This window comes from Cyprinus carpio, chromosome A14, assembly GCF_018340385.1.
Source record: "Cyprinus carpio isolate SPL01 chromosome A14, ASM1834038v1, whole genome shotgun sequence".
In the NCBI taxonomy this organism is placed as follows: Eukaryota; Metazoa; Chordata; class Actinopteri; order Cypriniformes; family Cyprinidae; genus Cyprinus; species Cyprinus carpio.
This window is the reverse complement of record NC_056585.1, coordinates 16,813,216-16,831,667: the sequence shown is the minus strand read 5'-3', so window position 1 is coordinate 16,831,667 and position 18,452 is coordinate 16,813,216. Positions and strand designations below refer to the sequence as shown.

Sequence of the window (18,452 nt, the reverse complement as noted above, 5' to 3'; positions counted from 1 at the left end):
TACTTTTGAGAGTGTCTCTTTAAAGTGAGCTGAGGTAGTGCAGTTCTGCAGGATCCTTTCATGCAAGTCTCTCAGGAACCCTGCTGCATCTATTTTCTTCTTTTTTTTCTCTCTCTCTCTCTCTCTCTTCTCAAGGCTCTTTTTCTCAGTAACAACCCAAATGGCCTGACACAGCTAGCATTTGTCAGTTTTAAAGCATGTTTGTTTAAAAGGCCAAGTGCCACCCGTCTGCAGAAATCTCTTTTGTTTGGATGGTGAAGAAGTCGTTGAGTCTAATACCTGCAGGACTTGTGTTGGCCTATATTAGCGTAAATGCACTGTTCCCCCCTGCTATAAAGCAGGTCTTCTGTTTCAGCGTGCTAAACAGTTCTCTTCCCCCTGAGGCTGATGCTACATATGAGTCCGATATGTGCATGGCCAGTCAACCTGTCTTTTGTTTTTATAGTTTTTCTCAAGTCATAATTTAGGTTTGAAATATGCCACATAAAGCATGAAGCAATAGGGTCAATGCTAATGCTTTTTTGATGATTTCCACATTCATGTACCATGGTACTGTATTTTCATGGTACTTCATGCAAAGGGGAATTCAAAGAATAACTTTATATGGTACATGTTCACAAACCATGATACTGTGGTTGGCACAAATAATACCATTAGACACATGGCACTCATTTTTCAGAAAGAACTTCATTTACTGCTCTTTTATTTTTCTAGCATGCCGTTCTCCCTTTGTGTCATAGTACACACATTGCTTTTTTTGTCTAACTCCTTCCCTCACCAGTTTCTGGTCCTTAAACACTTGATCAGGCCAGTGTCCACTTGTATTACAATTAACTAAGCCCTCAACGCCCAAATCTGTTGATCGGAGCAGAGACGTGAGAATAATTGGCTGCTGTCAAGCCGGCAGCAGTGGCTGTGTCTCCATATCCCAGCAGACACAGTTTAGCAGCCAGCACTTCATCCTTGCCCCCTTTACTAGCACTGGCTTCTCTCACTAATCTTTATATTGCTAGAAGATAATGTAGCTATTCCAGCATTCACCTGATTATTTGTCTTAACTTGGATTTGTGCTTGGCTAGTCATACTCCCTTACCCTTCAAGTTCATGTGTGAGATTTGTTGTATTAAATCTGCTACATTGTTGGATGATTGCTACGGATAAATATTCACATAAGAGTTTTGCCTTACAGTGAATGTATTTTTAATTACTTATTTTGGATCAGCATTCTTACATCACTCAAAAATCCTTTTCTTATTTTATTTGGTCTAATTTTGCTTAACTTCTTTGCCTCTGCAGAATGTTTGGAAAATATAATTAGGATTTTCTTGATCCATCTGCAGTGGCAGAAATGCAGGGTAAACATGGTCATTTCTGTTCTGTTCTGTCTGTAACTCTCTTCACTCCACCCAACAGTCATGCAGCTGAAGTTGAGGATGGTAGTTTTGCGGAGGAGGACTGGTAAGGACCAACACCATTGGCTATTTGTTTTATGCTTCTGTGATGTGACCATGACGCCTTGTTGGAAATGTGGTTTGAGCCCTTTTCTTGTGATGTGGTTGTTTAGTAGACTTTGTCAGCATGGTGTGACCCTAAACTGGTGTGAAGCAGATGAATGTTGAATGTGAATTAATGATGAGCTGTTGTCCTCTGTGCTGTGCTTGTTTGATTAAATCTGATTAATCTCTGTTGTTTTGGGCTGTACTGTATGGTAAAAACAGCATCAGGTATTTTCTGTTGTAGTGTGAGGCCAGATTCTCTTTGATTTCTCAGCACCAACTTGTTTACTGTACATTTAAGTAATTTTTATGTAATTTAGCAAACTCTTTCAGATTTCTGTCTACTATTAGTTGCTGGGAAAGTCCCCCATGTAACCTGTAGATAAAGATCTAATTAAAGGACACTGTGATGAATCAAGGAGATTTGTGATCAGTCTCCAGCTCATGAGTCAGGTTTTCATGGGATTGAATTTACAACCTGTGAGCAGCCCAGATCCTGAACCATTAGGGTACAACGCCATCTATGCCATGTCATGACACACTTTACGATTTGTAACTAGAACAGCCAAACTTAAGACACATTAATTTTAGACAACACTGGAAAAAATATGAATGAAGCGCCAACTTGAAAATTTAACTTCCCACTTGGGTATTACTGAAATATTTCTTAGAGCAGCAGAGATGTTCTCCCCAGAGCATATGAGAAGTAGAAACTCTTACTGATATCCAGTCGTATCACTTTATCTGGGTGAATCTGTCTGGACCAAATTTCACTCCAAATAAGAAGAAATAAGAAATTATATTTTGTGCAAGTGCAAAAAAAAGGAACAGAATTATAGACACAAAGACAAATTCTCATTTACTGCATTGCTAAATATGTATTATTTACATTTTATAAGATTACAGTAAAACATTACTGTAGTACAATGAATTTTAATTAGCATGTACAATAAATATTACAATATACAGTATTAATGCTAAAATGGAAATTATTGCAATAATGTACTAATGAGTATTGTCAGTTAGGACTGGGCGATATATAAAAAAATATATATATCTCGATTTTGTCAAAATGTTTACGATATTCAATATATATCTCGATATGTTTGCATTTACATTTAAATAATAAAAAAACTCTAGACCAAGTGATCATGTACTGCTTTTTATTAAATGAACACGTATATGTAACTCAAGTAGTGCAAAACATGTACAGAAAGTGCATTCTGTCAACTTTTTTAGTGCATGCAATTCACAATTTACACTGTGCAACTGGGGGAAATAATTAATATTAACTTTCTAACTTTCTACAGTGGTATCCTAAAATTGAGTAAAACTCAGTAAAATTATACATGTGAAAGAATCTCTTTCAGTCAAAAACATAGTTCACCCTAAATGAACATTTTCACCTTTGTCTTTTCAAACCTGTATAACTTTTGGACCCCATTGACTGCCATTGACAAAAAAAAAAAAAAAAAACACTTCACATACTTTTTCAAAATATCATCTTTTGTGTTTGCAGAATTCGTACAAGTTTGAAATTATTTGAAGGTGAAATTTTTTGTAAGCCATCCCTTTGACAAACTAGTGAGCAGTACATGAATGCTATGTTAACTTGTTAACTGCAAGAAATTCTGTTGGGGTGGGGGGTGCACTCTTAATACAAATAGATCAAGTAAACTTTGGTTTCGCAAATTTAAATGAATTGCACGCTATGCAGTATTAATTGAAACATTATTTTTTCGAATGTATGCAGAAGTTGCATGTGTCAAGCAAGAATAAAAGCATGCATAGTGATTCCTGAAAGGACAGGGTTGCCTGTTATGGCAAGATATGAGAACTATTGTCTGTTATTTCCAGATAAAAGCTTTTTGAAAATGTCATCATTAACTAATGCACTGAAAAATATATGCAGTTGATGTCTTTGTCTGAGCTGTGAGCATCGAGTCCTCAGGACAGGATTGTAACTTCATTTGAGCGGTGGAGTCATGTGCAGGGGAACAATGCAAACGTGTGTGCATGCCTCTTGTGGGTGTTGTGTAAGCAACACACTGACATATCCCTCCTGCCCCTCTACCTCTGCTGTTTACTCTGTTTAATCCCTCTCATAAACACACACACATTTAAACAATGGTGAACTGCTTAGCTCTCAGTGGGGCTGTAATAGGATATGCTGCAATGGCCAGTGTAGTGTGCGTGATAGAGAGAGAAATAACGTGTTTATCTGTTATAGTCCATTATAGTTCAATACTACAGTAGATTGCAGGAGGGATATGAATGAATGAGCAAAATCGGCCATGAAAGTCTGATAACTACAGTGACAACTACATTCTGTTTCCATGGAGACGATTGCCCTGCTTTGCTTTGGATCACCAATAACAGGCTGTGTTCAGAATGGAATACTAGCGTGCTGCTTACTGTGCAGTATACCCTGAATACTGCTTACTGTTTCTATAAATAGCATGTAAAGCAATGCATTATGCAGTGTTAACAACCTCATTGTCACATGAGCTCATTACTTATTACTTGCATGTTTAATTCAGCCAGAAGTATCTTGGAAATACTTCTCTTTTTTCTTCCATGCTAATTTTGTTTTAAAAGACTTACCTGTCAGCAATCAGATCAAAAAAATGAGTAAAGATGTTAAAAATTGCAACTAGTTACTAATTGTTGCAGTTCCATTCAGTTTAAGGTCAGTAAGAATTTTTTGAATAAAATTGCTTATGCTCACCAAGGCTGAATTTATTTGATCAAATATATATATATATATATTATTACAATTTAAAATAACTGTTTTAATGCATTTTAAAATGCAGTTTATTCCTCTGATGACAAAGCTGGATTCTCTCCAAATGTAAGCATTAATTTGAAATAGAAATCATTTGTAACATCACTGATGTCTTTACTGTCACTTTTGATCAGTTTAATGCATCCTTTGTGAATAAAATAATTTCTTAACAAAAAAAAAAGTCCTGTTGTTCTAAAAATAGCCAGATCAGACATAGTTTTTTAGGAAGTTACTACCCGTCGTCATAAGAAATCAACAGTTTTAAAATTAAAGGCTTTAAAGATGTTCATTTAATTATTTATTGATGATAATTGGTAAATGTGCTGTATTATATTTCTGTGTGTATATGCAACCTAGCATTTGCTGAAAGTGCTCTGTCAGCAGGAGAGCAGTGATCTGAGTGTTCATGTTGCATGATGCGCTGCTTTATATTCAGAAGCTAATGTTTGACCAGTGCATTTCAACATGTTTAGAAACCTGTATCTTTGTGTGTGTGTGAGTGAGACAAGCATGTCTGCACGTATCCCTGCATGAAGTGAGGTGCTGAGAGACAGGAAATTGGATTTTGCTGGTGTCAGTACAATTTCAAATTCATCCCCCCCCACCTTTATGAATTTGATTTCATCTTTCCCCCCCGCCCCCCCCATCTATTATTTTGTCCTTATCTCAACATGAGATCCTCAGTCTGAGAGATTAATCTCACCAACCACCATCTGAATAAGCTGTGACAGGTTTTTTAAAATGCAACAGTGAGGTGAACAATGCTGTGACAAAACCATGCCATTTTCCCCCAGACTCCCTTGCCAGAAGCTGAAAATCTGCCCTAACCTTTTCATTGTCAGATTTATATGGTGCTGATTTCTGAGATTGCTGCTGCAGTGAGATGCTCTGGTCAAGTGTTTTCCACACAGGCTGGTACAGTGCTTTAGATATGTAAATTGGTTCTTTAAAAATGTCATGTTCAGCATACGACCACAGATACAGATACATCCACTATTGAGCCGTTCAATGGCCTGTATATCACAGACCTGCTAATCAATATCCTTCCTAAAAATGCTATAGTCTGCAAGGTGTAAATTCAGTGTACCTCTCTACTGGTGGAAGTGTCAATGGGCGGTCACTTTATGTTTGTATCTACTCTAAAGCGATGCTTCATGCATAGTAACAGGAGAATTTCGTTTTTTAAATGCAAGAGTGTCTGATAATGTGGTAGTACTGTTGAAGTGGGTTCAGCGTGCTTTGGGTCAAAGGTAAGCAGCAAGGCATGTGAGGGAATTAATATTAATGTTTTGCATTGATGAGCTTTCCCTGATGAAGGGGCTCTTTTGCATAATGTTAATATTGCTGATACCTTTTTAATGACCTTTTTATGGTTCCTTTGCATTAGGTTTGATTAATAGGAAAACATTATTCTCCTAATTATAAAAAGAACTGCCATTGCCATTTAAAAAATAAAATGTTATTATTATTTTATTATTTTTATAAAGTTATGTAACATTTCTAGTTTATGACGCTGAAATTGCAAATCCATTATAAATAAATAATAATTATTTGCTTAGGTCATACTTGCACAATACATTTTAATTTTACTTAATACATGCATGAAACACTCCAGCTTTTCTTCTCTTTTTCATGTTAATATTTTAAATCACCTCTTGTGGTTCCTTTGTGTTAGATTTGATTAATAGCAACACAGTGTTTTCTTAATTATGAAAATAACTGCCCTTGCCATTTTTTAGATGGTGTTGTGGTTGTTGATTTTTAAAGAACGTTATGTAACATCTCTAGTTTGATGCTTAAATTTCAATTCAATTATAAGTACATAATAAATGTTCATAAATAATAAATAATCATTATTTGCTATACTTGTGTTAATTAAAATGTAATGTACAGTACATGCATTGAAAATTTCTTAATTTTGGCTTTTGTTAACATTGACTCATGAATGTAATTTGGTTTAATGCAAAAGTTAGATTGAAATCAAACAATGACAGACCCCCTGCAGTGTCATTGCAGATCCCCTAGGGCTCAAATGTGTAAATGGCACTTCATGTACCAACCATCAGACTGATGTTTAGTAATTAAATTTTTCAGATACTTTTCATTACAGATGGTGAATTGTTGTTTTTCAGTAAAGAGAGAAAAAATGTCTTTTTTTGTTTATAAATGAGAGCACCTGTTTGTGTATTTATCTTTGTCTTCCTTCATATCTCTCTGTCTGTATGCAGTCACAGCTCTCAGTCTACTGAGGAAGCTGGATTTAATGACCCCAGCTTACTGGAAAACCTCCAAAGTAATCATGTAAGTACTGTAATGGCATCACAGCTGCTCAGTCATGCCCAGCCAGCCAGAAATTTACACACAGGCCCTGATATCCACACGCTCACACCTCCTGTCTTCCCTCACAGTTTTTTTTCTGGCTCGTATTAGCTCTGTTCTGCCCATCTGGCTGTTTATGAATAGTGTACAGTCACAATACTTGTGACACAAGACTTTTACATATTTTTTAATATAAAAATAAGACCCCATATGCAGCTACTCAAGAGTAAGATATTTATTTGAACATTGTTGGTTTGTATGCATGGGTTTTATTGATTCAGCTGAGCTGTCTGTGCAAGGGATCTTTCAGCCCAGTGCAATCAGTCAAGAATTTGTGGTCGTCAGTCACAAGCACAAGAAAACCTCAACAGAATGCTTTAGTTTCTCTGTCACTTTAGCGTCGTTCCGACTGTCAGTCCAAATCCGATTGAAATCCAATCATATTTAGTCTGAATGTCAATGAACTACATGAAATCCAATTTTTGCAAATCTGTTTCAAGCTACATTCATATGTAGTTTGAAATCCTATTCAAATCGCATTCCCGTTTCAGTCTGACCGCTTAGATCGGATTTGGGCTGACAATGTGAACAATGCCTTTGAATCATACATGAACGCGGGGGCGCTTGCGTGACTGTGTTAAGTGCATGCAGGTATATTGTGCAGCTCCTCATGGCCACCTGAGCTTCTTTTGCCTTTGCAACCAAACAGGCTTTCCTTACTTCATGAGGCATTTGTTCTCTCATTTCAGTTTATCAGTAAAAACGTTAATCATATTCAAACATTACTTAAAGAAATCATTAATTATGAGGCTTTTCTGAGCAGATTCACAGTCCAAAAAAAAACATTAAGTTTATGATTATGTCGGGTGCCGTCATTTGAGCTTATGTCTCAAATTTGAACATTGAATAGAGGAAATACAACTCAACATGATGCTTGAATATTGTGGGTGATAATGAAAGCAGAGTGGAGAGGGTTTTTAACAAGCTGCTATACAGGTGCAAAGGTGTTTAGGTGCTGTTTCTGATATTCTTGTTTCTAGATATAGCTTGGATTCCTTCTACAGTGTAAGCCTGAGATTGTTTCTTTTACGCTGCCAGGGTGAATATTACAAGTTAGAAAAATAATCACAGACATCACCTCAACAAATTGCACGATTTCAGGTGTCATTCATGTCTGTAGCACAAACTTTTGTGCAAAAACTTAAGGTGAGTTTGAGTGATTTTACTCTTTTTATTCTTTGTCTTGATTTTTTATTTTTTTTTCCTATGCAGCCCACTGCTTCGGTCATCCAGGAGTTCATGACCATGATGGCTATCTGTCACACGGCTGTCCCTGAACGCATCGACAACAAGATCACCTACCAGGCTGCATCCCCAGGTGAGTCAAACTGCTCCCCACACACTGAAGTTACAAATGTTCACATCAGGTTCACGTTAATAGAAAGCCCTTATCAATACACAACCGTTCAACAGTCTTTACTTTTACTAATCAAATTACTACTTTTATTCAGCCAGGATGCATTAAGTTGAGAAAAAAAGGCCAGTAAAAAATTAGATTAGATTTGATTTTTTATGTTAATTTAGAAAATCTGTAATTATAATTGTTGGATATTTGTGTTTGCTTGGTTTTTATTTTGTGTTTATTTAACTCGTGAATTATCCCAACTTTTTTGCCATGAAGAAAGCCTTAGATGCTGACAAGGCAGTGAAAATAACTTCTACTACTCAAAATGGCAATCACGGGAATAAATTATATATTGAAATACAAACTTTTTTTTTTTAATTAGAATGTTTACAACATTACTGTTTTACTGTATTTTGGATCAAATAATCCATAAGAGACTTTCAGCTTTCAACAGCATTAAAAAAATCTTACAGACCCCAAACTTTTGAATGGTAGTGCATGTATTCAATAGATAAAGACACTAGACACTAGGTAAGCAGGCTCTCAGACAAGATAGGCAGCTGGTTGAGGTTGAAAAGAGGGCACAGGAAGTGAACAGGGAAGCCACAGCATGCTCTTAATTTCCTGTTTCTATTTGTAATGTTTCTGAATCTCTTGCAGACATCAATGTTGAGTTGAGACTGAGAGCAGTGTCGTGGAGCTGTTTGAATGCATTTAATCATTGCCTCACCACGTATAAAATTTGTTTGTGTAAGACATTCATGAAAGTGAATATAATACAGATGAGTTAATTAATGCTGGTTCACTCTCTGCTACTTTGCATTTGACACTTCATGTTTATGCATAACTGATCTTTTTACCATTTGTCAGAAGTTATCCCTGGCTTTGAGGCTTAGCGAGATGGGTTTATGTGGCTCATTTTAATTTTACGTCAGTGCGGCAGTGCATTGAATATTAGCAAGACCTGTGTTTGAGATCGATGGAAGGCTAGGTCAGTGTACTGTGATAAGTGATGATTGTAGAGACAGATTGGAGGACAAAAGGTAGCAGCAGGTTTTAATAGAGCCATCTCAAACAGTTTGTCTACTTAGTGTTGTAAACAAGTAGTCATATACCAGACGCTTTTATCCAATGCAGCTTAACTGCCACCTGCCCCGACCACATGCTGTCTTGTTCCACAGATGAAGGCGCTCTGGTTCGGGCGGCACAAAACCTGGGCTTCGTGTTCTCTGGGAGAACTCCAGACTGTGTTATTGTGGAGTCGGTAAGTAGAGACATCCTGGGAATAGATGATGAGTTGCACTGGGAACATGACTAGCCCTCTGTCATGCTACATAGCTCACTCACACTTTACACTCTGGAGAACTATTACAGGCAATTTGTACGTGCAGTCCCACTTCGACAGATCCATTATTCCCTTATTATAATATATGATAGAAAGGAAGCACCACGGACCTGTGGCAACTTCATTTCATATACTGATTCAATGAATAGTGAACATTCTTTCTTTCTGAAACAAATAACCCTTTGACGATTGGTAATAGTGTTTTCTGCACTGCTGTTCGGCAGTGACGCTACTGAATCTTCACAGCAATAATACATGAATGAATTGATAATGATTTATGATAAAATTTAATTTGTTAAAATTAGTTTATTGCATTACGTGTCATGAACAGTATTTAATTTGTAATTAAATAGAATAATTGGTAGTCTATTAGTAAATGCAGAAATGAACATTAATCAGAATTAATAAATGTTGTTTTAGATTAAAAATGAAGTGATTGTAAATTATATTTTAGCCAAGTTGTGGGTTTGCAGACTAGATTGAATCTAATTAACAAACAGATGATTATTATGAGTTATTTGATTTATTAGCTGACCTACTTACCGGATACTTATGGAACTTGAAATCACAAAAGAGTTGTATCGTAATAAAAGGTCATTTAATAATAAAAAAAGAAATCATATAGCTCTGTTTAATATTTATTTAGGACTATTGCAGAAATAGAATTATGCAGGAAACTGCTGTACTGTATCATTAAAGCATAGCATTCTTTTTGTTAAAAATCAATGCTTCTGTTGATTTGAAATTAAGGAAGAGTTCAGTTAGGAGAGATGCTGGATTTCACAGTATCAGATGTGATTTTCAAACCCTACACAATGTCTCGGTGGAGAAGAGCTGGAGAACGTGATGGTTTGATGCAGTTTCACGCAGTACTTTGCACCCCCCCACCCCCCCGTTTCTCACTTTTTCTTTAGATGCAACGAAAAAAAGTGAGAAATTTTGCAGCACTGGAGGGGATAGTGAGAGATGCGGCCGATGTGCTACAGATATCTGTGCAGAGCTCTTAATAGAAACTTGCCGAGTGAAGATTAGCGAAAATTTAATTAGTGAGACAGAAAGCGCTGCTGTTTTCTTAGACCTGGGAGCAAGGAGAACAAACCACACATCTAAAATATAATAATCTAATTCCAACGCCAGCGCAAGAGAAAGAGAACGAGTCTTGTGCTCCCCGGCCTGTAACACACTCTAATTTCGGCCCTTTAGTGCAAGACAACTCCCACAATTCACCCCATCATCATACTTGCTTACTTCTAAAAGTCACAGGGGCCAAAAAAGCAATTAAAAGTTTTAATTTTCTGCTCCTTGGTGTCAAGATGAGTTCAGTCTTTCACAATAAGCTAAGAGAATGGTAGAGAGATCTCAGACTCGGTGCTAATACTGTCGTAACCAAGTGTGACGGGATTTCAGTGACTGGTCATTTTATTCTAAAAATGTGTGATGCAACAAAATCAGTGCCAATCAGAAATAAATGGTTTCTCCGGGCATTTATTATTTATTAGTATAAAAAGTATTTATTTGTATATGTAATTTTTGTATATGCTTCCTGTAAGGTATCTATAAATATAAAGAAAATACAATGGTAAAACATCTGTTATAATATAGTGAAATCTTTTTCTTACAGTGTGGAGAGGAGGAGAAATACGAATTGCTGCACGTTTTGGAATTCACAAGGTAAATTATTGCAGCACAAGTAGATTTTTCTTTCATGTTTTCATTTCCATTCTCATTGTCATTTGTTCAGCTGTGCTCATTCGTTTTGCTGGAGAGAAAACAAAAACACGATGGTTTTGCTGTATTTCAGCACCGTATTTACTCATAGTGGTGATGATCATGATGATGTCAGTGATTATGGTAGTAATGATGATGGTGTTATTCTATGTTCCCCCTTCCCCCACCCAACAGCACCAGGAAGAGGATGTCAGTCATCATGCGCACTCCATCAGGAAAGATCCGCCTTTATTGCAAAGGAGCTGTGAGTATCTGTCTGTTGCTATGGAAACAGAGCCATCAGGCTTGCATCCAAATCCTCACACCACTAGAGTGTTTTCTTTTGTGAAAACAAGTGAAAAGACAGACAAATACACAAAGCATGCTGCCTTAGTGCATTATTATGGTAGTTAAGTAATCTTATACAAATATAAATGTTTGAATGTATGCTCTTATTTATTAATATAATTTTTTTTTTACATCAATTTCTATATCAATTAGTAATTTTGAGTATCTTGAGTAATCTTTTCAATCTTGAGTAATCTGAGTGTGTGAGTGTGTATATTAGAAATGTTAGTGTATGTAATAGAAGCTGGCAGCACTCTTTAGTGCTCGGACAGAGAATGATGGGAAAGACATGTTTTTCCTCCCTCATCGTCGCATCCCAGCTGTTGTGTATTGCATTAAAACTGGATGAAATATTAACATAATACTATAAATGTGTCATTGAAGAAAATAAATAATGTAGAATTAGTCAGACATATGTTGTGACTCTATTTTCCTCCATGCTGCCTTCATGGATCACATAAAATGCAGAGTAGAGAAATTACACCCCATGGTTTTTGTCTCCCAGGACACAGTGATCTATGAGCGATTAGCAGACAGCTCCAGATACAAGGACATCACCCTGAAACACCTGGAACAGTTTGCCACGGAGGGTGAGAGACACTCACACACACATAAACCTGCTTAGTATCTGCTGTCTCTCTTCTGTTTATCCGTTATCAAATGTTCTGCATCCACAATCCAAACAAAGCACTGTAGGTATTGAAGGTGGTTGCCAGATCTTCTTAAAGCAAGATTGTGAGATTAATGAGAACTGAGGAGAGATTGGTGTGTTTGAATGGACTGGCATACTGCAGCGCTTCACTCTCTTGTGGGGATGGCGCCCCCTAATGGAAGAACTGAGATATGTCAGCCTGATAGATAGTTTTCACTTGATGTCACACACTCGTAGGAACGCCCACCTGGAGGGCAAAACGAAGCTTTGCTCCACTGACCGCCAGTTTTCACGCAGTTTGCATTAAGTAGTAATGTAGTAAAGTGCAGATATTAAAAGGTGAAATTCAGTAAACACCTTAATGATGATGTATATTTTGTACAGACAAGCATATGAACCCAAAATATAAACACAATGTGCAAAGTTTCATGGTAAATGGTTTCCCATAGAAAACCATTATAAGGAAAATACTGAACCATTAAGCCGATTGCATTCGTATTCTGACAACATCTGCTTGCCTATGTAAACCATGCATCATTAAAATAGTTATTACTGAATTTGATCTACTGTTTTACATATATTAAAGCACTTTAAGTGTTTTTACAACGTTTGTCGCACTGTTAAATGATTGAAATATTGCCGCGTGTGCTTAATATGGACTGCAAATGGCCAAAACTTGCATTTTGTTCTCATCCCTTATGAGAGGTGATCTAAATATTGAGGGCTGTGAAACAGATGGAAAATTGATAGGCTACAGTTCTATGGATGTTTTGCCCTCCAGGTCTTCGAGCCGGTCACGTGACTGAAAGCTATCAAAAGGAACCTCAAGCAATCAGTTGCTTTGTCTTTTAAGCATCCTGCATGAATAATTCATGCTGAGCGGAGATCATCAACTCCGTTGTATTAGCATCAGTCTAAAAACAGATCATGGCTTTTTAGAAAAAAGGGATTTTTGAGGAAGGGAATATGTTGAGAATTAGCATATCTAAGAGAAGCTCATGTATCATGCATTTTCGCAGGTCTCCGCACATTGTGTTTCGCTGTGGCGGACATCTCAGAGTCGACCTATCAGCAGTGGCTGGAGGTTCATTATCGTGCCTCGACGTCTGTCCAAAACAGGGCACTCAAGATGGAGGAAAGCTATGAACTGATTGAAAAGGTGAGGTATCCAAATAGCTTTTCCAGTGTGCACAGGTGAGGTGGTCTGCATCGAAAGATCACAGAAACTTCCAGAACCTCATATGTTCTCCTTCCTGCATCAAAACTAAACGAGAATAACTGCAAGGGAAGGCAATATATCATTTTTTCTTTTTTTTTTTCTTTTTTTTTTCTTTTTTTAGCTGTACACAGATTTTTACACACACAAAAAGTCCAGCCAAAAAAAGTCCAAACAAAGAACCACATCATGTATCATGGTATTACCATCTACATTATCAAGGGTGTAATGCCATGCTTAAAAATTAATACTTTTTTTGCCAGGATAATTGAATTAATCAAGTGTTAGTAAATACATTTTTTTTTTTTAATTCTAATAATATTTCACAATATTGTATAGCAACATGGGTCTCAAGGGGCAAAAGAGACTTTCAGAAACCATAGAAAAATCTTACCAACCCCAGGCTTTTGAACGCATGGTTTTGGTAACGCATATGAATATGATGATTATTCAGTACCATGGTATTAACACAATTGTCCTTCTACAAGCCATAGTTCTTTATATTAGTGATTTAAATCAGTAGCAAAGTCCATGTTAATTTGGACTTATCATCCTGAAATTTCATAAGGTAATTTTTCTTCATAAGAGGGACGGTGTGAGGAAAAGTCAACATAGCCATACTTCACAAATGACATGCTTCTGAGAGCGGTGGGGAATTTGAGACAGTCTGCAGGTTATACAGCAGTCCTTCTTCTCCTGTAGGATGTTTAGTTTGGCAGGTCCCAGAACAGTTCCATGGCTTTGGTTTGATCAGTGAGGGCTGGGTTTTCTCTGCGAACATGGCATCCGAAAAAGTATAAACGATTAGGCCCAAACCGTGAGGAAAGCACAGTGGTGGACCTGTGGAAAGCTGGGCTCTGGAAGTGTTCGTCAAACATGGCTGACCACCATCATTAATCACTAGCTGAAGCAGCCCTGCCAGCTCTTCTGAGAAATGGAACTAATCAGTCATTTCACATAAAAGCAGCTGGTTTGGCAGATGTAATTACAACATTCCATCAGCAGGTGGTAACAGTGGCTCCTGATGTTCCAGCGAGCCGTTACTGTATGTCTGAGCAGGAATAGCAGTTAGACTTCTGAAACATCTCAGTTCTGGTCTGAGCATAATCAGAAAGGATTTATATGAATGAAGTAATACTTTTGAAATGTATGTTTTTATTATTGAGGCTTTCAAATGGTTTGTTGCACAAATCTTTTATTTATTTTCTATTTTATTGCTTTATTTACTTTGTTGCACCTTTTTTGCACTGGCCATTTTAGCACGATGGGTCTCAAGGAAACATTATGTCATCTTTCTGTATATATTTATATGAATGTAACTGACATTAAATCTCTCTGACTCTTAATAGGTAAAATGTAAATAATAGGTAAAACATCAGTAGGTTAAAAAACACATTGCCTTCTAGGGTACATCAAATGTAAAAAAAAAAATTAAATAAAATAAAATCTTTAGTAATAGATGATTGGATTACATATTCACATCACACTCAAAATATTTATTTATTTATATTTTTTTACAAAACATTTGGTAAGCAAAAAATATATATATATCTATTGTTTTTTTTTTAAGTTTCTTATGCTCACCAAAGCTGCATTTATTTGTTCAAATATACAGTAAAAACAATAATATTGTGATATTACAATTTTAGTAGCTTTTAATATATATATATATATATATATATATATATATATATGTGTATATATATATATATATATATATATATATATATATATATATATATATATGGTGTGTGTGTGTGTGTGTGTGTATATATATGTATGTATATATTAAAATAAATAAATAAAAAACAGTTGTTTAAGAAATATTTTTATTTGATGTTATTTTTATTTAATATGTTATTCATGTTATGGCAAATCTGAATTTTCAGCATCATTACTGCAGTCTTCAGCTTAAAAATATCCAATAAAATCCAAATAAAAATCCTTAACACAAAAAAAAAATGATTTAATAAAAGATAGCAAGCATATTAAACAAAATTATTTGAACAGCTTTAATTCAAAATAGAAAGCATTTTGCACAACATTATAAACATCTTAACCACACCTTTTGATCAATTTAAAGCTTTCTTGCTAAATAAAAGTAATAATTTTTCGACAACAACAAAAAAATCTTACACACCCCAAACTTTTGAATGGTAGTGTATGTATCTTGAATTCACATTCATGATCAAATTACTTGAGAGATTTTGGAGGGTCTTGAACTAAATCATTTTTGTTTTTGAGCATAAATAAGCGCCCAGAATCCTGTAGAGAGGTCAGTAGTTTAATGGTCGTTATTCCCACAGTTCTGCAATTGCCCTACCCCTTAAAGAATTAATTAATTATTTTCATGCCAAAAAGAGTGTCAGCTCTCCTTACATTTAAATTCTATCAGATTTGACAGATTTGTGCCCTTAAACCAAACAAACAAAAAAAAAAGAGCTAAAGCATGATATTAAGTAAAGGTTTTATCACATCCGAGCCCCTGCTTGAGACCCCCCCGCTCACCACGTTACTGATCAGCTTACAGGAGACCATTTGCGCGCTCTCTCTTTTTATTTTTCCTCTTTGGTGCAGCTGACTTTCCTCAAAATCCTGTCTGCTCCAAATAGGATCATGGCTGGTCAAAGGGCCAGGGGCTTCCTGAGAAAAACACATTAACAGTCCACGCTCTCTCTCTCTCTCTCTCTCTCTCTCTGTCTCTGTCTCTCTCTCTCTCTCTCTCTCTCTCTCTCTCTCTCTCTCTCTCTCTCTCTCTCTCTCTCTCTCTCTCTCTCTCTCTCTCTCTCTCTCTGTCTCCTCCTGTCTCTCTCTTACACACATAACTGAGTCTTTGTGATCCAAGAATGAGATGATTTTTCTCAAATTCCCCTCTGGTCCAACATTAGCATCTAAATGTAAGAATAATTAGCTGACTGTAGGAAAGCACCAACAAGAATTAATAATCAGCCCAGCACACTTATTTCCTGTTTTTGTGCAGTTTTAATGTACAGTAGATTATAAGGGATTGCCTGGAGCTGCACTAGTCTCTTATATCACTTCACAGTCATTCTCAACTCACTGTTTGAAATACAAATGAACAATTTCACGCTCATATGTGTTTATTTGATAAGATGCTGCGAAAAATAGCTGTAAAGAAAGGAATATTGTAAAATCAGCTGGTCATTATCCCAAAATAATCCCCAACACGGAGATACAAAATCCTGATCACCCTGTCTGGGTTTATTTTCTGATGATGACTGGCTGATTGATTATACATTATATCTTTCTTTAATCTGCTTACAAACAGGAATCACTTGGGAAAAGACTGTCCTCATTTATCAGAGCTATCTAATTAGTTTTTTTTATTTTTATTATTTTTATTATTATTAATATATTTTTGGTCTGTTTCTCTTCAGAACTTGCAGCTGCTGGGGGCCACTGCGATTGAAGACAAACTTCAAGACAAAGTACCTGAAACCATCGAGACCCTCATGAAAGCCGACATTAAGATCTGGATCCTGACTGGAGACAAACAGGAGACTGCCGTCAACATAGGTGAGAGCAGACATAAAAAGATTGTTTGTATGAATATAAACTTTGATGTGGAGATGAAGGGGAAGTGAACAGCTTGTGAACGTCCACATGAGTGACAAAGCGACATATAAGAACATGTTATGCCATGCTACCTGCTATCCCAGTCATGTTATCTTATTTTAGTTCTTAAAGATGAGATGCATCAGGGTTTTTTTTCCTTATATATTGACATTAACCAGTGAGAATTTCTTTCTCTAATTTAAATGATCAAAATATACAAATTCCAACCCAGACCTCTCTCGCTCTTACACTCAAACAAACATAGCTCTTCCTGACCAGCTGTCGCTCAGGTATAAGGTGTTTGGTTTCTTTCCTCGTCTGAAATCTGATGTAACACACGTGTCCTCGACCTGCTCTGCTCTAATCTGCTCTAAAACCACCAGCTTTCAAAACAGACCATGGCCCCTCCTCCTATTTTCCTTTGATGTGGCGTCTCGTATTAGTCAGCTGCGCGACTACCAGTGTGGCTTTCGAACAGGCTTCATGTTAAACGCTACGGTCAGAAAAACAGAACTTAACAGAGCACAGTCTGTGGCCACCTACCAACACTGATCCTGAATCAGCCCATTGTGCCCACCGGCCAGCTGTGCTGCAGCTTGAAAATGAACACGCTCGGAGAGGAAGGGATTTTTACTGGACCTCCACTTGGCCGGCATGCACTCTAAAATAAAGACACCCATTTCAGTGTTTACTTTGTATATTTAGCTTTTTGTAATTTATCATTTGGAGAAATTGGAGGATGACAAGAGACAAGAGTCTTCTAGCTAGTTTAGGTTCCCAGAATCCTTTGCCAGCATCCTATTTTTCTTCTTTGGCTTTCAACTCATTGTGAGCTGCTGTCATGAATGTGTGCTTTCGTTTTATGTTTTTTTTCAGCATTTCAGACAGCTATGCTTGCTGTTTTTAAATGTGCTATACTGTATAAATAAACAAAACTTTTGTTAAGTTGACATGTATCTTAAAATACATTATAAAAATGCATAAAAAATACATAATGCGTAGTTAGTTATCCACCGACAATCATTTATCAACCCATATGCATATAACAAATTTTAATAATATAGTAATTATTATTATACTTTTTTTTCCCCTCAATTTCTTATGAACCATTCGACTAAACATTCAATTAACAATTCAAATAAAATGATAAATTAAAGATAAATAAAAAAAATAGTGTAGCTAAATCCCGCCTCCGCAGAAGATTCACGCCTGCATCAACATCACTGATGCGCGTGTGTAGTAGGTACATGACGAGAGACGGAAATGTGTTTAATAAAAACATTGTAAGCTAGTAATTGTAATGATTTACACTGTCCACGGTTATTCAAACACGAGAACTCGAGAAAGCGAGCAAAGAACACAACGGCAAACGCAGGGTCTACGCAGAAACCAATTGGACGTCAGAGCGGGTTTGCAATAAACTTTATTTGATGACCAGAAGGGGGGAAAATCTTTATTTTTAATGAACCCTGTTCCAGAAGAGCGCGGCCGTCAAATCAGGAATGGGAGCTCGCGGTCACGTCAGGGCGTCAGAGGCTCGCGCTTGATGCCCTTTCAGCTCTTCACTCTGTAGTCCTTTGTTAACGGAACGGACGCTGTTCAG

At 36.6% G+C, this 18,452-nt stretch overlaps 1 protein-coding gene across 9 annotated transcripts in view; it reads left to right on the top strand.

Annotated features, from left to right (window-relative positions):
* The window catches only part of LOC109072451 (phospholipid-transporting ATPase IA-like), a 124,144-nt gene that overhangs the window by 58,232 nt on the left and 47,460 nt on the right, over positions 1–18,452 (top strand). For 7 of the 9 annotated variants that reach the window (XM_042770073.1, XM_042770077.1, XM_042770072.1 and 4 more), the window contains 9 exons: positions 1,414–1,458; positions 6,510–6,582; positions 7,873–7,978; positions 9,187–9,269; positions 10,972–11,021; positions 11,253–11,322; positions 11,911–11,995; positions 13,077–13,216; positions 16,672–16,810. In XM_042770073.1, the coding sequence (XP_042626007.1) occupies positions 1,414–1,458; positions 6,510–6,582; positions 7,873–7,978; positions 9,187–9,269; positions 10,972–11,021; positions 11,253–11,322; positions 11,911–11,995; positions 13,077–13,216; positions 16,672–16,810 (791 nt within the window). The remainder of the gene's footprint in view (positions 1–1,413; positions 1,459–6,509; positions 6,583–7,872; positions 7,979–9,186; positions 9,270–10,971; positions 11,022–11,252; positions 11,323–11,910; positions 11,996–13,076; positions 13,217–16,671; positions 16,811–18,452) is intronic. The other 2 variants (XM_042770074.1, XM_042770075.1) reach the window with 1 other exon arrangement.